General features: G+C 60.0%; 1 protein-coding gene across 1 annotated transcript; it reads left to right on the top strand.

Moving 5' to 3' along the window:
• The first annotated feature begins 244 nt into the window (after positions 1-244).
• TRPM2 (transient receptor potential cation channel subfamily M member 2) lies at positions 245-17,161 on the top strand. The gene is made up of 32 exons (XM_050902279.1): positions 245-439; positions 782-867; positions 1,368-1,536; positions 2,020-2,200; positions 2,580-2,746; positions 3,185-3,365; positions 3,909-3,970; positions 4,211-4,411; positions 4,797-4,899; positions 5,140-5,261; positions 6,639-6,989; positions 7,456-7,593; positions 8,293-8,422; positions 8,716-8,861; positions 9,019-9,131; positions 9,237-9,450; positions 10,024-10,142; positions 10,466-10,598; positions 10,741-10,912; positions 11,395-11,578; positions 11,859-12,040; positions 12,191-12,323; positions 12,442-12,529; positions 13,183-13,270; positions 13,694-13,845; positions 14,389-14,465; positions 14,558-14,659; positions 14,986-15,072; positions 15,267-15,372; positions 15,933-16,034; positions 16,578-16,694; positions 16,970-17,161. The coding sequence occupies exons 1-32, from the start codon at positions 245-247 to the stop codon at positions 17,093-17,095; spliced, it is 4,527 nt and encodes a 1,508-aa protein (XP_050758236.1). The 3' UTR covers positions 17,096-17,161.
• Positions 17,162-17,559: the final 398 nt, after the last annotated feature.

The raw sequence follows: 17,559 nt of genomic DNA, 5'->3' as shown, positions 1-17,559 counted from the left end.
GGCAGCACGGTGCACGCTGAGGCTGATTCACCACCCACGTGGCCCCTGTGTCAGGACCATGGCGAGGGTCTGGCAGGTTTCCCGTGGACGTCTCTCCACCCAGGGAATGATGGACAGGACGCCCCAGGGCTTTAAGTCCATGGGTACCCTTCTTCTTTTCTGCTGCACTCAGGATGGAGATGTTCAGGACCTCCCAGCCTAGGAACAGGAGAGAGGAGGCCAAGCGGGGCAAGACACAGCAGCCATGGCCGCGCGTGGCCGGCGCACCAAGGTGCTCCCCTCCGAACTGAACAAGGTGTGCCCCGAGAGAGGAGAAGACCCCGCCACGCACCCCAGGGAGATGAGCGACTTCGAGGTGGTCCCCAACCTCCAGCAGAGCAGTAGCAGCGTCTCGAAGAGCAGGCGGAAGGCACATTTCCCCACCGGCAGCAATGAAAAGGCAAGTTCAGGAGGTGCTGGAAGAGGGGGCAGTTGGCAACACACGATGGAAGAGCGTTAATGAGTTATCCAGTGACTCATTAATGGGAGCATTAATAACAGATCACTTTAGTTTTAGGAACAGACAGAAAACCCCAAACATCTGAGGTACATGTCCAGCATTCATATCTCCTGTCCTTGGAGTACACCTGGCTTTGTCCTTGCAGATAGCGATGGAGCTTTCCTCCTTCACATCAAAAGAAGTACCCAGATATGCTCCAAGCACCAGGGTGTCTGGCCGCTGGCATAACTTCTGGCCCCTTGCAGAAACCCTGACCCCTTGCTGCTTTTCCTGCTCCCTCAGGAAAATCTCATCTCGTGGATTCCTGAAAACATCCAGAAGAAAGAGTGCACCTACTTCGTTGAAAGCTCCCAGACATCAGATTCTGGGTAAGGCAGACAGTCCCTCATTCCCCTCCCCTGCCAGGAAAGCAGAAGGGGTGTTTAGTGACAAAGCTGCAGCACCAGAAAATCCCACCTTTCTGTCAAGGGAGCTGGTGTCAAGGGGATTCACAAATTCCTTTTTGACTGGTTCTTCACCCTGCTGTGTGTCACCACACGGCTGATATCCCACGTCCCAGTGAGGAACCTTTCCGACGCTTTCGCATGCAGTCATTTCCATCCATGCTTCATCCAGAGCAACCCTAATATTTCTGTCCTAAACCTCTACAGGCAGGAATACCAATTCTTGCGAAATTTGTCCCCAAACAATGCCTTTGTTTCTGCACAAGTTCTGAGCTGGAGGACGAGCTGGGTGGGAGACGCCGGTGCCTGTGGTGTTCTTAATGAGAACGCCAACACCTCCTGCCTGGGCTGAGGCAGGTGGGCCCGCTGGGCTTTGCCTTTTGGGTTTCGATCGTTTTCGGCAAAGTTGGGGGTGTGTGTTTCAGGAGGATTGTGTGCGAGTGCGGCTATCTCAGGGAACAGCACCTGGAAGATGCTGCCAAACCTCCCATCTTCCTGGGGAAGGAATGGGACCCCAGCAGGCACATCCAGGAAATGCCAACAGATGCCTTCGGCGATATCCACTTCACGGGCCTGGGACAGAAGATGGGGAAGGTGACCTGTTTTTCCCGTCTGTGGTGCACGGGGAGCCAGTGTTCAGGTCTTGCCGTGGCAGATGAAATGCGAGTATTTCCCTCCTGGATTAGGTTAGGAAAGCGTGGAAATGCCCCAAAGGCAACACTGACCCAAGCAGAGGAAGGGGGGGGTGGGCCAGGATCTCTCCTCTCTCCCAGCCCTGTACCTAGCCCCTTTCTGAAATCACGAGGCTGATCTTCGTGCTGTGAGGCCCGTGCTTCAAGGAGTGGCTGTTCCCTGTCCTCGTCCCTAGGTTCGTCTTGGGAATGCTCGGTCCCAGGGAAGTGAATGGGAACAGGGTCATGCACAAAGACCTGGGGCGGCAGCAACAGGACTCTGCTGGGAAATGGCGTGGGAAGCCCCTTGTTCTTTGCTGGGACAGGAGAAATTGTGGTGGAAGTGCCCTGTTACCATGACCCTGTTTTTTTTACCCGAAACGCGTGTATGCTCCCTTTTTTGCAGTATGTGCGCGTCTCCTCGGATACCCCTCCACGGGTCATCTACCACCTCATGACACAGCACTGGGGCCTCGATGCACCCAACCTGCTCATCTCAGTCACCGGGGGAGCCAAAAACTTCATCATGAAGCCAAGGCTGAAGAACATCTTCCGGCAAGGGCTAGTCAAAGTGGCCCAGACCACTGGTAAGAGATGCAGAGGCTCTCCCTGCGATTGCAGCGGGAGAGAAGCCTGTCATCTGGCCGTGCCAGGTTCAGTGAGTTGGGCTGCTGTGGAGATGCCGAGCTGGCCCAGGAGGCCTGTAGGTCCCTGTCTGGACTACTGCCACCAGGGATGGACTGTTCTTGCTCAGTCGCTGCAAGCAGGCTCATAGGGAGCTGGACTGAGAGACGCAACACTGTGCTGAAGAAGGCATCTCCTGTGCTGCCAGGGCTTGATGTAGTGGGCAGGGAGGACGTCTTCTGGGGGGATGGAGCATCTCCGAGGACCTGCAGGGTCCAGGGGATGCTAGGAGATTGCTGTGAGCAGAGCCTCTCCCTTCCCAAACCCCTCTCTGACCCCCAGGAGCCTGGATCATCACGGGGGGGTCCCACACTGGTGTGATGAAACAGGTGGGAGAGGCAGTGCGAGACTTCATCCTGAGCTGCAGCCACAAGGAGGGCGAGATTGTCACCATCGGCATAGCCACCTGGGGGACCGTGTACAACCGGGAGAGCCTCATCTGCCCCATGGTGAGCCAGGCAGAGTCGGAGATGTGTTTGTTTGCTTTGCCTGTGCCTGGACTGCCGGGGAAGTCCTGCCAAGGACCGTGGTGGGAACGGGTGCTTCAAGACGCGCCTGTGGCTGGCAGCCCTGGTAAAACCCAGCCGCGCCAGAAGGAGTGATGGTCCCAGGCTGATGTTCGCTGAGAAGCCCCTCTACCCTACCCAGTGTCTTGCTGCGCTTCTCCTGGGGGAACCCCTGTTGGGGTGAGGGCAGGTGGAGCAGAGACAGAGGAGCGTGGGGCATGGCTGACATGAGGACTGCAAGGGGGCAGGGACGGCCATTTGGCCAGGCTGTCCCCGCGTGCTGGCCTGTTCCTGTCCCACATGCTGGTTGCTTTGGGCACCCGGTGCTCCTCTGCAGCCCCGCCAGGCTTTTCGCAGAGTCTCTCCTCCTGCACCTTGCAGGGTGGCTTTCCAGCTGAGTACATACTGGATGAGGAGAACCAAGGCAGCCTGTCATGCCTGGACAGCAACCACTCCCACTTCATCCTGGTGGACGATGGGACCCACGGGAGGTATGGGGTGGAAATCCCCCTGAGGACCAGACTGGAGAAGTTTATTTCGGAGCAGACCAAGGTGAAAGGAGGTAACGGCAACACATAGCCAGGCCTGAGGCAGGGGAGGGCACAAGGCGGGACGGGCCGTCTGTTGGTAAGGGGTGCCCATGCTGGCCTCCGGTGAGAGGGGAGGCTGTGGCTTCCCTGGAGGATGCAGACCAGGACTGTCATGATAAATGTGGAATCTGGTTACTCAGTGACACAAATCAAAGAGACTTTCTCTGCCAGCTGCTTGACTTACGGGGTCACCAAAGGGGTCCCCAAACCTTGTGCTGCTGAGCTGATCGGAGAGAGTCGTTTCCCCCAAAGGGTCAGGTCTCCAAGGGGGCTTCCAGGTGGTATCTTCTCGCTGTGCAAATGATCTTCTATTCTGACACAGGCACACACATGCTCCAGCAGCGTGACTGCCAGGAGATCGTCTCCCCTCTCTCCTGGAGCCTGGCGTGTCGGGGGCAGTGCTCCCACCTTGCCTTTCACACCCCACCACTCAGCGGGGACCGTATTCAGCTGCATGGGGCCGGGGCGGGGGGCTGCCCCACAGGGAGGTCACCCTGGGCTCTGCTTCCCCGCAGGCGTCGCCATCAAGATCCCCATCGTGTGCGTGGTGCTGGAAGGAGGCCCCGGGACACTCGACGTAAGGAACTGCTCCTGCCCGCTCCCAGCAGAGCTGGGGGGGGCAGGGGGGGAAGGTGGGTGGGAGGGGGCAGCTCTTTACCCGGGGTGCTGCTCGCCGGTGTCGGTGCGAGCGAGGTGCCACACTAGCTGAAATGCAGCCGGATGGGAGTGCTGCGGAGCAGCAGTGGGTGTCTCCGGCTCAGAGAGGGTCTGCTGGCCCCTGGGTGGGATTAGGACCAGCCTCCCTGCTCTGTTGCAGACCATCTACAACGCCATCACCAACGGGACCCCCTGCGTGATTGTGGAAGGGTCTGGGCGTGTGGCCGATGTCATCGCACAGGTAGCCAGCCTGCCTGTGCCCAAGATAACCATTGCCTTGATCCAGAAGAAGCTGAGCGTGTTCTTCCATGACACCTATGAGCTCTTCACTGAGGGCAAGCTGGTGGAGTGGACCAAGAAGGTGAGCCTCTTGCAGGCAGACAGCTCCTCTCGCTGAGCTTGTGGAGATCAAAGGGGTCCCCAGGGGTCCTTCCCCATGAGCAGCAAGGCTCCCAGCGTGAAGTCTAAGGCTCATCTTCTGCCGACCATCCATCTGCCCCCAGCCATGTTCAGCATTGTCCTGGTGGGCACCCCAAGGGCTCGAGCTCTGCTCCTCCACTGCCTGCTCCCTTTGGGCAGAGAGGTACCATTTGGGACCAACCCCAGCCAAGCTGGGAGACACAGCACAGGGGGTCTGCAGGCAACCCGAGGGGAGCAAGGAATTGCCCCACACAGGACAGAGGGCTGCGGGAAGCGGCAAGGAGGAGATGCTGCTGCTGATTGCTTGCCCACGGCTCTCCTTGTAGATCCAAGACATAGTGCGGAGCCGGCAGCTCCTGACCATTTTCAGAGAGGGCAAATATGGCCAGCAGGACGTGGATGTGGCCATCCTCCAGGCCCTGTTCAAAGGTGAGGGGTGGGGAGCTGCTTGGGAGGATGGGGCGAGATGAACAGGATGGGGGTCACAAGTCACCTCCTGCAGCTGCTCGGCTTATGGGGTCACCAAAGGGGTCCCCAAACCTTGTGACGCTGAGCTGATCGGGGAGAGATGTTTCTCCCAAAGGGCCAGGCCTCCAAGGGGGGCTTCCAGGTGGTATCTTCTCGCCACGTAAATGATCCTCTATTCTAACACATGCACTTTGCATGCAGCGTCCCGAAACCAGGACCACTTTGGTCGTGAGAACTGGGACCACCAGCTGAAGCTAGCTGTGGCCTGGAACAGGGTGGACATTGCTCGGAGTGAGATCTTCACGGACGACCACGAGTGGAAGGTAAGGGAATACCTGTGCTGCTTGTCTGGTCAGGCTTACAGCTTGTCGGGTCCCACTTGAGGACTGTGGATATGGAGGGCACTGTTTACCTCGTCTGTGCCTAGGGAGAGTTTTTGAGGGCATTTCTCTTGGACCCTAAACTCCCACCATATTGCCAGGGGCTCTTAATCTGTCCTGTCTTTCAAAAGTGCACTCAAACACCAAAAGCAGAGGTGAGCACACCCTGCAATTCATTGCTTGTAAAGGTCCTATTTGGCTTATGATTGTTTCCAGAGGTGATTGATCGGTACTTTGTTCAAAACCAGTGTCTTTTAAAGACAATCCACCAACTAGAGCCAAAAACACCTCTTGCCAGCTCTGCCCTGTGGTCGCTGCTCATGCCATGTTATCAAATGGCAACTTGTCTCTCAACTCATCTGACCCAGCCTGGCACTTCCCTGCTCAAACTTTACTACAGAGTGGGGCAGGGAGCAGCACAAGCCAGCTCTGCTGTCCCATGCCTGATCCTGCTGTCGAGAAGTCGAAGCCGAGCAGGGTTATCTGTCCTTTCTGATGGGGCTGTGGGACTTGGAAGGGATTTTCCTCTTTCGTTCGACAGTTCGGGTTCCCCCAGCTCACATACCTTTTGTGGGACTGGGAAGGGCTGGCGGGAACTAGGAACCCGAAGAGGAAATATTTGATGGTGTGAAAATGCACAGCCCAAGAAAGATCCACAGCTTTGTTGGGAAGGGAGGACGAGGCAGGCTTTCAGGTTAGCCGATGCAGGCCAGGGCTGTTACGGGTGCTGCAGCCCTGGACCGGTGTGGCTGGTAAGAAAAGCTGAGGCTGAAACCAAGCTGTGGCAGGAGGTCAGCAGGTACCTTCCCGCCAGGACAAACGTGTACCCCCTTTTACCCACGGGCCTTGCTTTCACTTCTGAGCACATGTAAAGGTTGTCTTGGAAAGGAAAACCCCACAAAGGCTGAACGGGGTGACCGCCGGGAGCAGCCAGTCTCCCCATGGCTGAGATCCGGCTGGCAGCACCGTGATCCTTCAGCTGAAGAGTTTTGCGCAGGGGACAAGCCTGTGAGGTCCTGTTCATTTGTATGGTGCATCCTCAGGAGCTGAGGAAAGAGGGTCTACTCTCTACCCTACCCCATCTCTCCACCCAGCAGCCAAGGGAGCAGAGGGCTTCGCTGCCAGAGGAGAGGGCATACTAACCCTCAAGCGTGTCTCTGGGGCATGTCCCACAAGTCCCAGCACCTCCCACCTCCTCTCCCACACCCAGAAATTCCTTGCGTGCTCAGGGATAAAATCTTCCCTCCATCTGAGTGAGGAGCGTGGCGGGGCCCTGCTCTGGGGCCATGGAGCCCCTCACCTCTGCCTCTGGCCTGCCAGCCCACAGATCTCCACCCCGTGATGGCAGCTGCCCTGATCTCCAACAAGCCAGAGTTTGTGAAGCTGTTCCTGGAGCAGGGAGTGCGTCTCAAGGAGTTTGTCACCTGGGACACCCTGGTTTACCTCTACAACAACATGGCACCATCCTGCCTGTTCCACAGCAAGCTGCAGAAGGTCCTGCTGGAGGAGAGAGAGCACACAGCTGCCTCCAAAACACCAAGAATCCAACTGCACCATGTCTCCCAGGTGCTGCGGGAGCTGCTGGGCTGCTCCACACAGCCTCTCTACCCCAAGCCCAAGCACACGGAGCGGCCCCGGCTCTCCATCCCCGTCCCGCACATCAAGCTGAATGTACGCATCTCCAGGTTACGTGGTGGCAGGGTTGCATTAGGGAGGGGGATGCTGGCTCAAGAAACCATCCTGGAGGTTGCAGCTGGGTCTCTGCCCTCTTGCCTGCTCAAGAATCCCACTTAAAGTCCCTTAAAGCCCTGCCCAAGTCATCTGCCCCACATTCAAGGCGCGACTCCCACCCTCCTACACCCGCAGCACCATGTGGCTGCATGACTCCGGTGGGCAGGACCCAGTGGGGTGGGTGCACTGGGCAGGATGGGCGCGTCCCCACATGATCCTGGCCCTAGAAAAAGTGGCATTTCCAGGATAAGTCCCGTCTTGGCCACCCCGCTATCTGCAGCAAAGGCCCTTCCATGGGTGGTGGAGGCAGGCACCCAGGGTTCGGGGGTGGCTTTGTGCTGAGGGGCTGTCTGCTTTCTGCAGCTTCTTGGCAGGGGAACAGGTCTGACCATCGCACGCCTTGCAGGTTCAGGGGTCAAGTCTCCGGTCCCTCTACAAGCGCTCTGCCGGCCGAGTCACCTTCACCATGGACCCAGTCCGTGACCTGCTTATCTGGGCTGTGGTCCAGAACCGCAAGGAACTGGCAGAAATCATCTGGGCCCAGGTATCACAGCCCAGAGCTGTCGGTCCCAGCTGAGAGGCTCAGATGGAGCCAAACCTCCCAGCCCCAAGAGGAAAGATGGCACCAGCTGGCATTTGGGACAGCAGGCGAGCTGGCCCACGGCAGTGGCCGAGCCTGAGCCCCAGCCAAATGGGAGCCAGCTAGTGAGCCTGCGGACACTTCATGTGCATCCCCAGACACACACCGTGATGCCAGATCCCTCCCTTCCCAGCCAAAACGTACGCTGCGGGCAGAGGTGATGTGCTGGGCCAGAAGTGTGCTCTTCCTTGCAAAGGCTGAGAGAGGGCTCAGCACGCCGCAGGCGGGACGCAGGGGCACAGCAGCTGGGGTGGGGAAGGCTTCCACCCACACACAGCATCCCCAGGGCAAGAGGCAGTGTGGCTGGCGGCGTGGCGAGCGTGCCGTGCAGAGCCGTGGAGTCACACCGTCCCGTCACCCAAGGCTTCCCACTAGGAGAGCAGGGGTGTCCCCAGATTCCCCGTGGCGGTGGGTTACCTACTGCCCCTGCACCCAGAGGGGAGCACAGCTCAGCCCTTGTCACGGCAAGCTGCCCATCAGCAGCAGTCCGCTTGGGACACCTTCCTTCCCTCCCATGGGAGCCGTGGAGGGCTTGGCAGGGCTGCCGGGACTTGCAGGATAGGGCGCAGAGCCCCACGCTCTCTCTGGCCTCTTCTGCTCCAGAGCCAGGACTGCATGGCGGCCGCACTGGCCTGCAGCAAAATCCTGAAGGAGCTCGCCAAGGAGGAGGAAGACACCGACACCACCGATGACATGTTGGCCCTGGCCGAGCAGTACGAGCACAAGGCGATCGGTGAGCGGGAGGGGACCAGCAACCCAGAACTGCTCTCACACCCTGCAGGGCTGGCTAGCTTTGCCCAGGAGGTGTCTGGGGTTGATGGGTGGGCTGGGTGGTGCCAAGCGGGGGTCCCCTCGTCATGGTCGGGGCCGTGGTGCTGCGAATGCTGTGCCCGGGTGGTGGTGGGAGGGTGCACTGCGTGGTGCAATGTCCAGGTCCTGCTACAAAGGGTGACTCTGCAGGCGCCTTGCTGAGCACCAAGCTGGCCCCGGAGCTCAGCCTTGTCTCCCTGGTCCCTGCCTGGCCAGGCGTGTTCACAGACTGCTACCGCAAGGATGAAGAGAGAGCCCAGAAGCTCCTCACCCGTGTCTCTGAGGCCTGGGGGAAGACAACCTGTCTGCAGTTGGCGCTGGAGGCCAAGAACATGAATTTTGTGTCCCATGGGGGTGTTCAGGTGGGTTCCCAGCAGTGATGCTCGGAGGAGAAGTGCCCAAGTGTCCCCTGCCCCAGACCCAGAGTTCCTTGTTGGCAGCGGTGGGGCTCTGCCCCGCAGCCCCACTCTGACAGGGGGAGCTTCTGTAACCAGTGCTCCTCTTCCTCCCTCCTCACAGGCCTTTCTAACCAAAGTCTGGTGGGGGAAGATGTGCGTGGACAACGGGCTTTGGCGGGTGATCGCGTGCATGCTGTTCTTCCCACTTCTCTACACCAGCCTCATCACCTTCAGGTGCTTCTTGCAGTCGGGGCATGCGTGCGCCAAGGCCGGCTGGGAGAAGCTGCCGTGGCATCTCCCTGGGTGGCTGAGCCCCGCTTCCACCCCTGCTCCCCACAGGGAGAAGAGGCTGCAGCCCGTGGGCTGCCTGACGCGCCTCCGAGCCTTCTTCACGGCACCTGTCGTCATCTTCCACATGAACATCCTCTCTTACTTCACCTTCCTCCTGCTCTTCGCCTACGTCCTGATGGTTGACTTCCAGCCATTGCCATCCTGGCGGGAGTACCTCATCTACTTCTGGCTCTTCTCCCTGGTGTGCGAGGAGACCCGCCAGGTACGGGGCAGGCAGAGCAGAGGCTGGGAGGAGGCGAGAGGAGGGAGGGACACCCCTCTGGGTGCCCCTGGAAGGTCCTGCGTAGCTCACGTTCCCATGCTGCTTCTCCTGTCACCATCCATTCGGAGAGGTCCCAGCACAAGGGGCTGCCAGATCCCCCCGTCTCTGAGGCTGGAGAATCCCCTTGGCTGTGTCTGGCCTGGCCCCGGGTACTTGCAGAAAGACATGCTGTTTTGAGCTGAAAACATCAGGAGATGGAGGGACCACCTCCTTCCTTGGGCATTTATTCCCAGAAGTGTTTCCAGGCTTTGCTTGACATTTGATTTTTTTCAGCTTTTGCTTCAACGTCTCAGTGCCTTTCTTTACCAGACTCAAGAGCCCCATGTCTCAGGTGTCTCTCCCCATGCTCCTTCCATGCCCCTATAGAAAACCCTGTAGGCTCAGGTTAACTTCGGATAAGCAAGAGGGTCCAGTGATGGCCAGCAGGTCTGTGCGGTCCCTCCTCTCCACAAGGCACATGAGTATCGGACAAGGCTTTCACTGAAATACCAACCCCTCTTCTCTTCCCAACAGCTGCTGTACGATCCAGATGGGTTTGGGGTTGTGAAGATGGCTTCCCTGTACTTCAAGGACTTCTGGAATAAGCTGGATATCTGCGCCATCCTAGTCTTTATCACAGGGCTGACTTGCAGGTGAGTCGCAGAGCCGCTTGCCTGGCAGCGCGCAGGCTCAAGCCACAGCTGTAGGCTACAAAACCAGCGTGAGAATTGTGCAGGTTTTTTGATTGCAATTTCTTCCTCCAAAGGCCAGTGAAGATTTTTGTGGTCACGTGATTAATTCTGACCAATTTGCCTCTGCTTTCAGCTGCTTTTAGGAGAGATGTTCTTCATGCCGCAACTCTCACCCAGCACTCTGGGGAAGCTCACTGATACTGCAGAAATGCAATGCTGCGAGATCACAAAAAACCCCGCACCGGTGGCACTGAGATGTTTCCTTTCCTCTCTTCTCTGCCCAGGCTGATCCCGTCAACTTTATATCCCGGGCGCATCATACTGTCACTGGCTTTTATCATTTTCTGCCTGCGTCTGATGCACATTTTCACAGTCAGTAAAACTCTGGGGCCCAAGATCATCATTGTGAAGCGCATGGTGAGAGCTCCCCTCCATCCTGCCAGGGCGATCAGCTAGAGCAGCCGGCTGCCTGCATGGGACGGATGCGCCACCCGTGTTATCCTGTCCTGGAGCGGGGTTTGCTCCAGGACACAGTTTTGCTTCCCCTCTGTCTTTGCAGATGAAGGATGTCTTCTTCTTCCTCTTCTTGCTAGCAGTGTGGGTAGTGTCCTTTGGGGTTGCCAAGCAGGCCATCCTGATCCACAACGAGGAACGTGTGGAGTGGCTTTTCCGTGGCGTGGTCTACCACTCCTACCTGACCATCTTCGGGCAGATTCCCTCCTACATCGATGGTAAGGGGCACTGGCCTGCGACAGCACGTGGCATGAGCAGGGTGGCCGCGACAAGGCCGAGGGGTACCAAGCTCATGCCGCAGTCTGCCTAGCTCCTGCCATGTTGGCCCGTGGAAGTCCTGCACAGGGCTCCTCTCCAAGCACAACGTAAGGCCAGGAAGGAGCAGTGACAGGCCGCGGGCATGGAACCCTGCTCCTGCACATCGGGAGCGTTGCCACCGATGCAAACCCAGGGACTGCACCTGCCCAAGCGATCAAGAGAGCACACTAGCAAAGGCACAGGGGCCTGTGTCGATCCAGCTCAGTGCCACGGCTGCAATGCTGGTGGCAGTGAGCAGGGCACCCGGGATGATGCAGATGGAGGTCAAATCCCTGGCTGGTGCTAAGCTCCCTTGATGCTGGCCACTTTCAGAGAGCACAACGTGCTCCCTGAGACACCGCGAGGTTTGGCTGCAGTGGAGTCATGCCACGCTCTCTCACAGGGGTCAACTTCAACATTGACCAGTGCAGCCCCAATGGGACCGACCCCTACAAGCCCAAGTGCCCAGAGACGAATGAGGACAACAAGAAACCCATCTTCCCAGAGTGGCTGACGGTCATTTTACTGTGCCTGTACCTGCTCTTCACCAACATCCTCCTCCTCAACCTCCTCATCGCCATGTTCAAGTGAGTTTGACCTGGCCCCGTGGTCCTGACAGTGAATCGAAGTGGCTTTGCTTGCAGGCTCAGCCATAGCCAGGGCACCACACACTGAGACAGTGCAAGGAGGGTCCTGGGGCACATGCTGACCAGAGCAGAGGGGTGCTTTGGGGGGGTTATAGATATGGTGGAAGTCGTGGGTGCAGGCCAGGGCTGATCAGGGAGACGGGTAGGAGCCGGGGCACCATACAGACACGATGTGCCCCCTCATCCCCATGGCACGGCTGACGCCTGGGCTCTGCCCCAGCTACACCTTCCAGCAGGTCCAGGAGCACACGGACCAGATCTGGAAGTTCCAACGGCACGATCTGATCGAGGAGTACCACGGCCGCCCGCCCGCGCCTCCACCCTTCATCCTCCTCAACCACCTGCAGATCCTGGTCCGGCGAGGCTTGCTCCGCAGGCCGGCCACACGCCACAAGCAGCTCAGTGAGGACCAGCATCTCCCCTCCTGCCCTTTGCCCCCTCCCCGGGGCACGGCACTGTGCACCGAGGCACAAGGCTTGACGTCAGGGCTGCGGTACCGGGGTTTAGGAAGCCCAGGGATCTGACAGCACTGCCGTCCCCTTCCTCTGGCAGAAGAGAAGCTGGAGAAGAACGAAGAAGCTGCCCTCCTCTCCTGGGAGATGTACCTGAAGGAGAACTACCTGCAGCACCAGCAGTGCCAGGAGAAGCAGAACACGGAGCAGAAGATCCGAGACATTGCACAGAGGTACCAGCACTCCTGAGACAGGGACAGCCTTCTGTCCTCCAGTGTCCTGGGCAGGAAAGAGTTGGGATTAGGGCAGGAGTGGCTGCTGAGGGGGTTCCTCTCTGCACTGTCCCTCCAGGGTTGACATGCTGGCAGAGCTGCTGGACTTGGACCGGGTGAAGAGGACAGGGCTGGTGGAGCAGAAACTGGTCTCTCTGGAAGACCAGGTGAGGCAAAAGCTGAGCAGCTACCTAAGAAAGCTGGGGTTTTCCAGGGGCTGAGTCAACTGAACCAGAGCACAAGGAGAAGCCCCTCTGAATCAATCCCTCTTCAAACAGTTTGAGTTTTCTTGCCAAAACAATAGCATCCGAGAGAAAGAGGTTACGGGAAATGTTCTGTTTGACTCCAAAGTGAATGGGATGAAGGTGGGAAGTGGTGGAATGAGCCCCTGCCTCCACTGGTCACCCAAGCAGTTAGATCTGACCCAGCTCTTCTCCTTGGCCCGAGAGGACCCTCCAGACCTTCTGGAGATGGGGGACTCTCTACCCCCTCCCCGTGAAGCCGTTTCACATCCTGCATGAGCAGTGGGGTGCCCGGGGAGCAGGACCAGGCCCTGGCATCTCCTCTCTGAGACGGCCGCAGCATGGCTGCTGTTTCCACTTCCATTTCCACCTGCTTTGAAAAAAACGTTTCCTTGGAGGTGGTTTTCGAGCATCAGGACACAGCAAGGATCGCTGCTGCCCTGGGGGATGAGCAGCCAGGAGCCAAGGGCAGCAGTGCCTGCTGCCAGGGCCGTATCCTGCAGTACTCAAGCAAGGGAGCCCGGGGGGCAAGCTGGGGTCCGGGAGGGCTGACCCTCTCCTGTTCCTGTCCCACGCAGGTGCATCAGAGCGCCCAGGCCCTGAGGTGGATAATGCAGGCGCTGCAGGGCAACGGCTTCGGCTCAGGCGAGGACGTGCCGCCCGTGGGTAAGCGGAGCCCGTCTCCACCCCAGCAGCACCGGGGAAGCCCAGGGCCCCGCGCTGGTGCCTTGCGGGCTGCGGACCAGGGCTGAGCAGCCCCTCGCACCCCTCTGTTTAGCAGCAAGGCAGAGGTTCCTTTGGCCCAGGGAGGTTTGGGGGCTCTGCGAGCCCATCCAGCCCCTCCTGCGGCCATTCCCACCCTCCGCTCCAAAGCCCTCCCTGCAGCCCATGGCTGAGGCTTTCCACTGCAGCATCCCCAGGGGAGTTCCTCCGGGGCCTGCCAGAAGGGATGCAGGGGGGCCAGGTCCCCAGGGGACATCAGCATCCCCGTGGAGAGACCCAGCCAGCCCCCTCAGCAGAGCCACGGTCCGCAGCACCGGACTCAGCACCCTGCTTTGCGGGGCTTCGCTGTCTGTGTCTGCCTCACAGGCTCCAGCAAAGCCTCGGAGATGAAGGAGGTTGACCTGGAGGGGAAACCGGAGGAGAGCCAGCCCCCATACCACGTGCTTGCCCGAAACCTCCTGTACCCAGGGTCTCACACCCTCCGCTTCCCTGTGCCGGATGAGAAGGTGCCCTGGGAGGTAGGAGCTGTGACCCTGGGCAGCGGGGCTGGGAGGGGGGGCCTGCGGGGCAGATCCCGACCGTGGTGGGAAGAGGAACAGACCCATCGTCGCACCCGTGACACACGTGGGAGCTCCTGTTCTTCCCAGTCCTGGGACAAGTGGCTTCCTGGAGCAGCTGCTCCGAGGCCCTCCCAGGGACAAGGCGAGGGGAACAGGCATCCTTCCTGCTGGGATCTGCAGTGCCAGGGATGCCTGGGGATGCTCGGTTGGGAGACAGAGGGCACCTGCCTCTGCATTTTCTGAATCAGGGCTGGCTCAGGGTCAGGGACAGGATCTGGCACTGGCTTCCATGGTGGCATGAGTGAGAGGCACCAACCCTCCAGCCGAGACCCTGAGCTCAGCCCCCGAGCAGGGCCTGGAGTCCTACGTGCCTCAGGGAGTGATGCCACGAGCTGGGCAGAGGAAGGGACTGGGGCAGAAAGTGTCCCCGGGGGTCCCAGTCCCTGCCTGCCACCAGAGCAGGGGCGCAAGGGGGGCCTGACACGGCCACGTGCTCTGCAGGTGGACTTCCCGCTCTACGACCCTCCCGCTTACTCGGCTGACCACAAGGACATGGCTGTGCAGGACCCGTTCAGCCCGTGAGTGTCCCCCTGCGCCTTCCCCGCTCCTCTGCCCCTTCCCCTGGGTGGCACAGCCAGCCCTCCCTGCCGGGCTGCCTCCTGCCCCCCAGCTCCTTGGAGTCTCTCCTGAAGATCAACTACAACAGCATGGACGGGCTGATTGATCGGCAGAGCTTCCACGGCCTCTACGCCGTGCAGGATGGGCTGCCGCTGTGAGTGCATCCGCCGTGGGGGCAGACGGGCTCGGTGGGAGCTGGGGTGCCCGGCTGTAGGCAAAGCACCAGGGAGATGGAGAATCCAGGGGGGCCTGGGTGCATCCATCCTCTTCCCGCTTCCCTACGGCTAATGGTGGGGCAGGGATAACGGCACGCATCGTCCTCAGGGCTGTCCCCCCCCCAAAAAAAAACCCCAGCACCCCAGAAGAGGTGCAGTGCAGTGGTGGGAAATTTGGGGAAGCTGTATAAGGCTTTGATCAGCGTGACGGGGTGCGCAGAGGGACCCTGGCGCCATCCCAGCCCGCTCGCTCTCTCCCTGCCAGGAACCCCATGGGCAGGACGGGGCTGCGAGGCCGCGGGAGGCTGCGCTGCTTTGGGCCCAACCATGCCCTGCACCCCGTTGTGACCCGGTGAGCACGCGGGGACAGAGAGGTGTCCTGCTCCAGGACGGGGCTGGGGAGGTGGAATGGAAAAGGGGGCACGAAGCCATCTCAGAGAGACTGTCAAAACCCACCGCTCCCCGTTCAACGTGGGAACCCGCGCCAGCGTGCTGGGCAGGGGGGAGCTGAGTCCGGCTGCAGCATAACAGGGGCCTCTCTCACAGCTGGAGGAGGAATTTGGATGGGTCCATCATAAGGAAGAGCTTGGAGAAGATGCTGGAAGTCCTAGTGGCCCAGTACCCGCTGGCGGATGTCTGGGCTCTGCCCGGGGTAAGAGCTGGTGGAAGCCAACTGGTGCAGAAGGGTCTGGGGAGCTGGGGCCCAGCTGGCGGCTGGATGCCCTGCAGAAAAGGGACAAACACAGACGGGGGTTTATCCGAGGTGGTACCTCTGCCCCTCCCGCAGAGCATCTGCATGTGGGGCTGTTGCTACCAGGAGTGCTGGGCGAGCGGTGGTCCCGTTACCTATGCCCACCCACCCTGATCCTTTGTCTCCTGCTTCTCCCTCCTCCTCCTCCTCCTCCTCCATGGCTTCAGTTCTCACATGTCCTTCATGTGAGCATGTTAAGCCGTTGGCATAGCGTCCTTTGATAGAGAGGTCCAGGGGTTGAATCAGGCAAACTCAGACATGTGCTTGGGTGCAGCTGAGGACTTCTGGGCAGGAGAGGGAGGGAGGGAGGGAGGGAAGCACCGCCGCTGCTTGCTCCCCCCACCAGAGCTTGTGGCATCTTCTGCAGTGGTGGCAACTGCCCGATGGCCAAGCTGGTGGCAGTGAGGGAGGCTGGGCTGGGCTGATGGCAGGCCCCATGGCTGACATCTGCTTTGGCGCAGGGGTCGCTGGAGCCGGGTGAGACGCTGCCACTGAAGCTCAAGTGGATCCTGCGCCGGGAGTTCTGGCCCCAGTTTCAGAACTTGCTGAAACAAGGCACCGAGGTGGGGGGCACACGGGTGGCCCAGTGGTACAGGGGCATGCGGGTGTTACAGCGGTACGGGGGCATGCAGGCATCACCCCGGTACAGGGGCACCCAGGTGTCACGGCGGTACAGGCACATGGGGGCATCACCACAGTACGGGGACATGCGGACATCATGGTGGCATCACCACAGTACGGGGACATGTGGACATCATGGTGGCACAGGGGCACGTGGGTGTCTCCAGGGTACAGGGGCATCACCCCTTGGCCACTGCTCCCACCGGGGAGGAATGGCTGGGGGTGGTGGAGACACACCGTAATGGCCTCGCACCGCGCAGGGGTCTGGGAGGCAGCCCAGGGACCCCGGGGGGTGGGCCGCACACACCCGCGTCTGTGCCTGCTGCGATCGCTCTCCATGGCTCCATCTGCAGTGGGAACAGGGTGCTGGTCTCCAGCCGGGCAGAGGAGCTGTGGGGCACTGCCCCAGCACCCCCGGGGCCTCTCGGTGCCCTCAGAGAGGTGGTGAGGGCTCTGCTCATGTGGCACTCCTTCACCGTGCACAGATACACAAGGGGTACCTTGACGACCCCCGCAACACGGATAACGCCTGGGTCGAAACGGTCGCCGTCAGCGTGCACTTTGACAACCAGAACGACGTGGAGATGAAGCGGCTTAATTCGGTACGGGTCTCTCGCCTCCGCGGCTCCCTGACCCGGCTCTCAGCGGGCACGCAGCAGGGAAGCCAGATTGCCAGACCCAGGTCTTGCCCCCATCAGGAGTGGGCTTCTCCAGCTGCATGCAGTGGAGGAAGAACATGGGGATGAACATGGGGTGGCACTGCAACGGGAGCCCCAAAAAGAAAGGGCAGGAGGCTGGGGACTAGAGGTGCTGTTGAGCACGGCTGGCACGGCCCCTCGCCGGCAGCGCGTACATGATGTCTCTGGTCCCCTTCCAGTTCCTTCAGGGCTGCGACCCGGAGCTGTGCATCCGCTGGCAGGTGCTGGACAAGAGGATCCCCCTGCACGCCAACCACAAGGAGCTCCTGCACAAGGTCTCGACCCTCCTCGGCGCCTACTACTGAGTCCTCAAGCACAGGCCAGGGCTCCTGCTGCCCCAGACCAGGTTCTGGTTGGGACCTGCAGCTCTACCCCAGCTCACCTGTGAGACCATGGGCAGCTACTGGAGATTCGGTACTTTGGTTGCCTCCGTGAATGTCCATTGCAGGTCTCTGGGAGGAGAACTGTCCCCTCCCCACCAGCCAGGGGCAGGGGCTGCCTGGGCAGGGGCTACACAGCATCCCGGTCACCTGAGCCACCAAGCTCAGCCCCAGCTTGTGTCTTGGTGCTTCTACATCAGCCACAGCACTAGCCCAGGGCTTGGGCTAAGCAGAGCCAGAGGGCTGTTCCTGCAAGGCGTTCCTTCTCTCAGCTCCCACCTTCTCTTTGCTTTGATGTGGGCACTGGGGACTTGCCAGCCCCCGGGCATCTCTGCTCCCCTGCTCCTGCTCTGAGCCCTGGCAGCCCCACTGCCGCAGCTCCTGAAGGA

This window comes from Gymnogyps californianus, chromosome 10 (genome assembly GCF_018139145.2).
Source record: "Gymnogyps californianus isolate 813 chromosome 10, ASM1813914v2, whole genome shotgun sequence".
Classification (NCBI taxonomy): Eukaryota; Metazoa; Chordata; class Aves; order Accipitriformes; family Cathartidae; genus Gymnogyps; species Gymnogyps californianus.
This window is presented reverse-complemented; position numbering and strand designations above follow the sequence as displayed.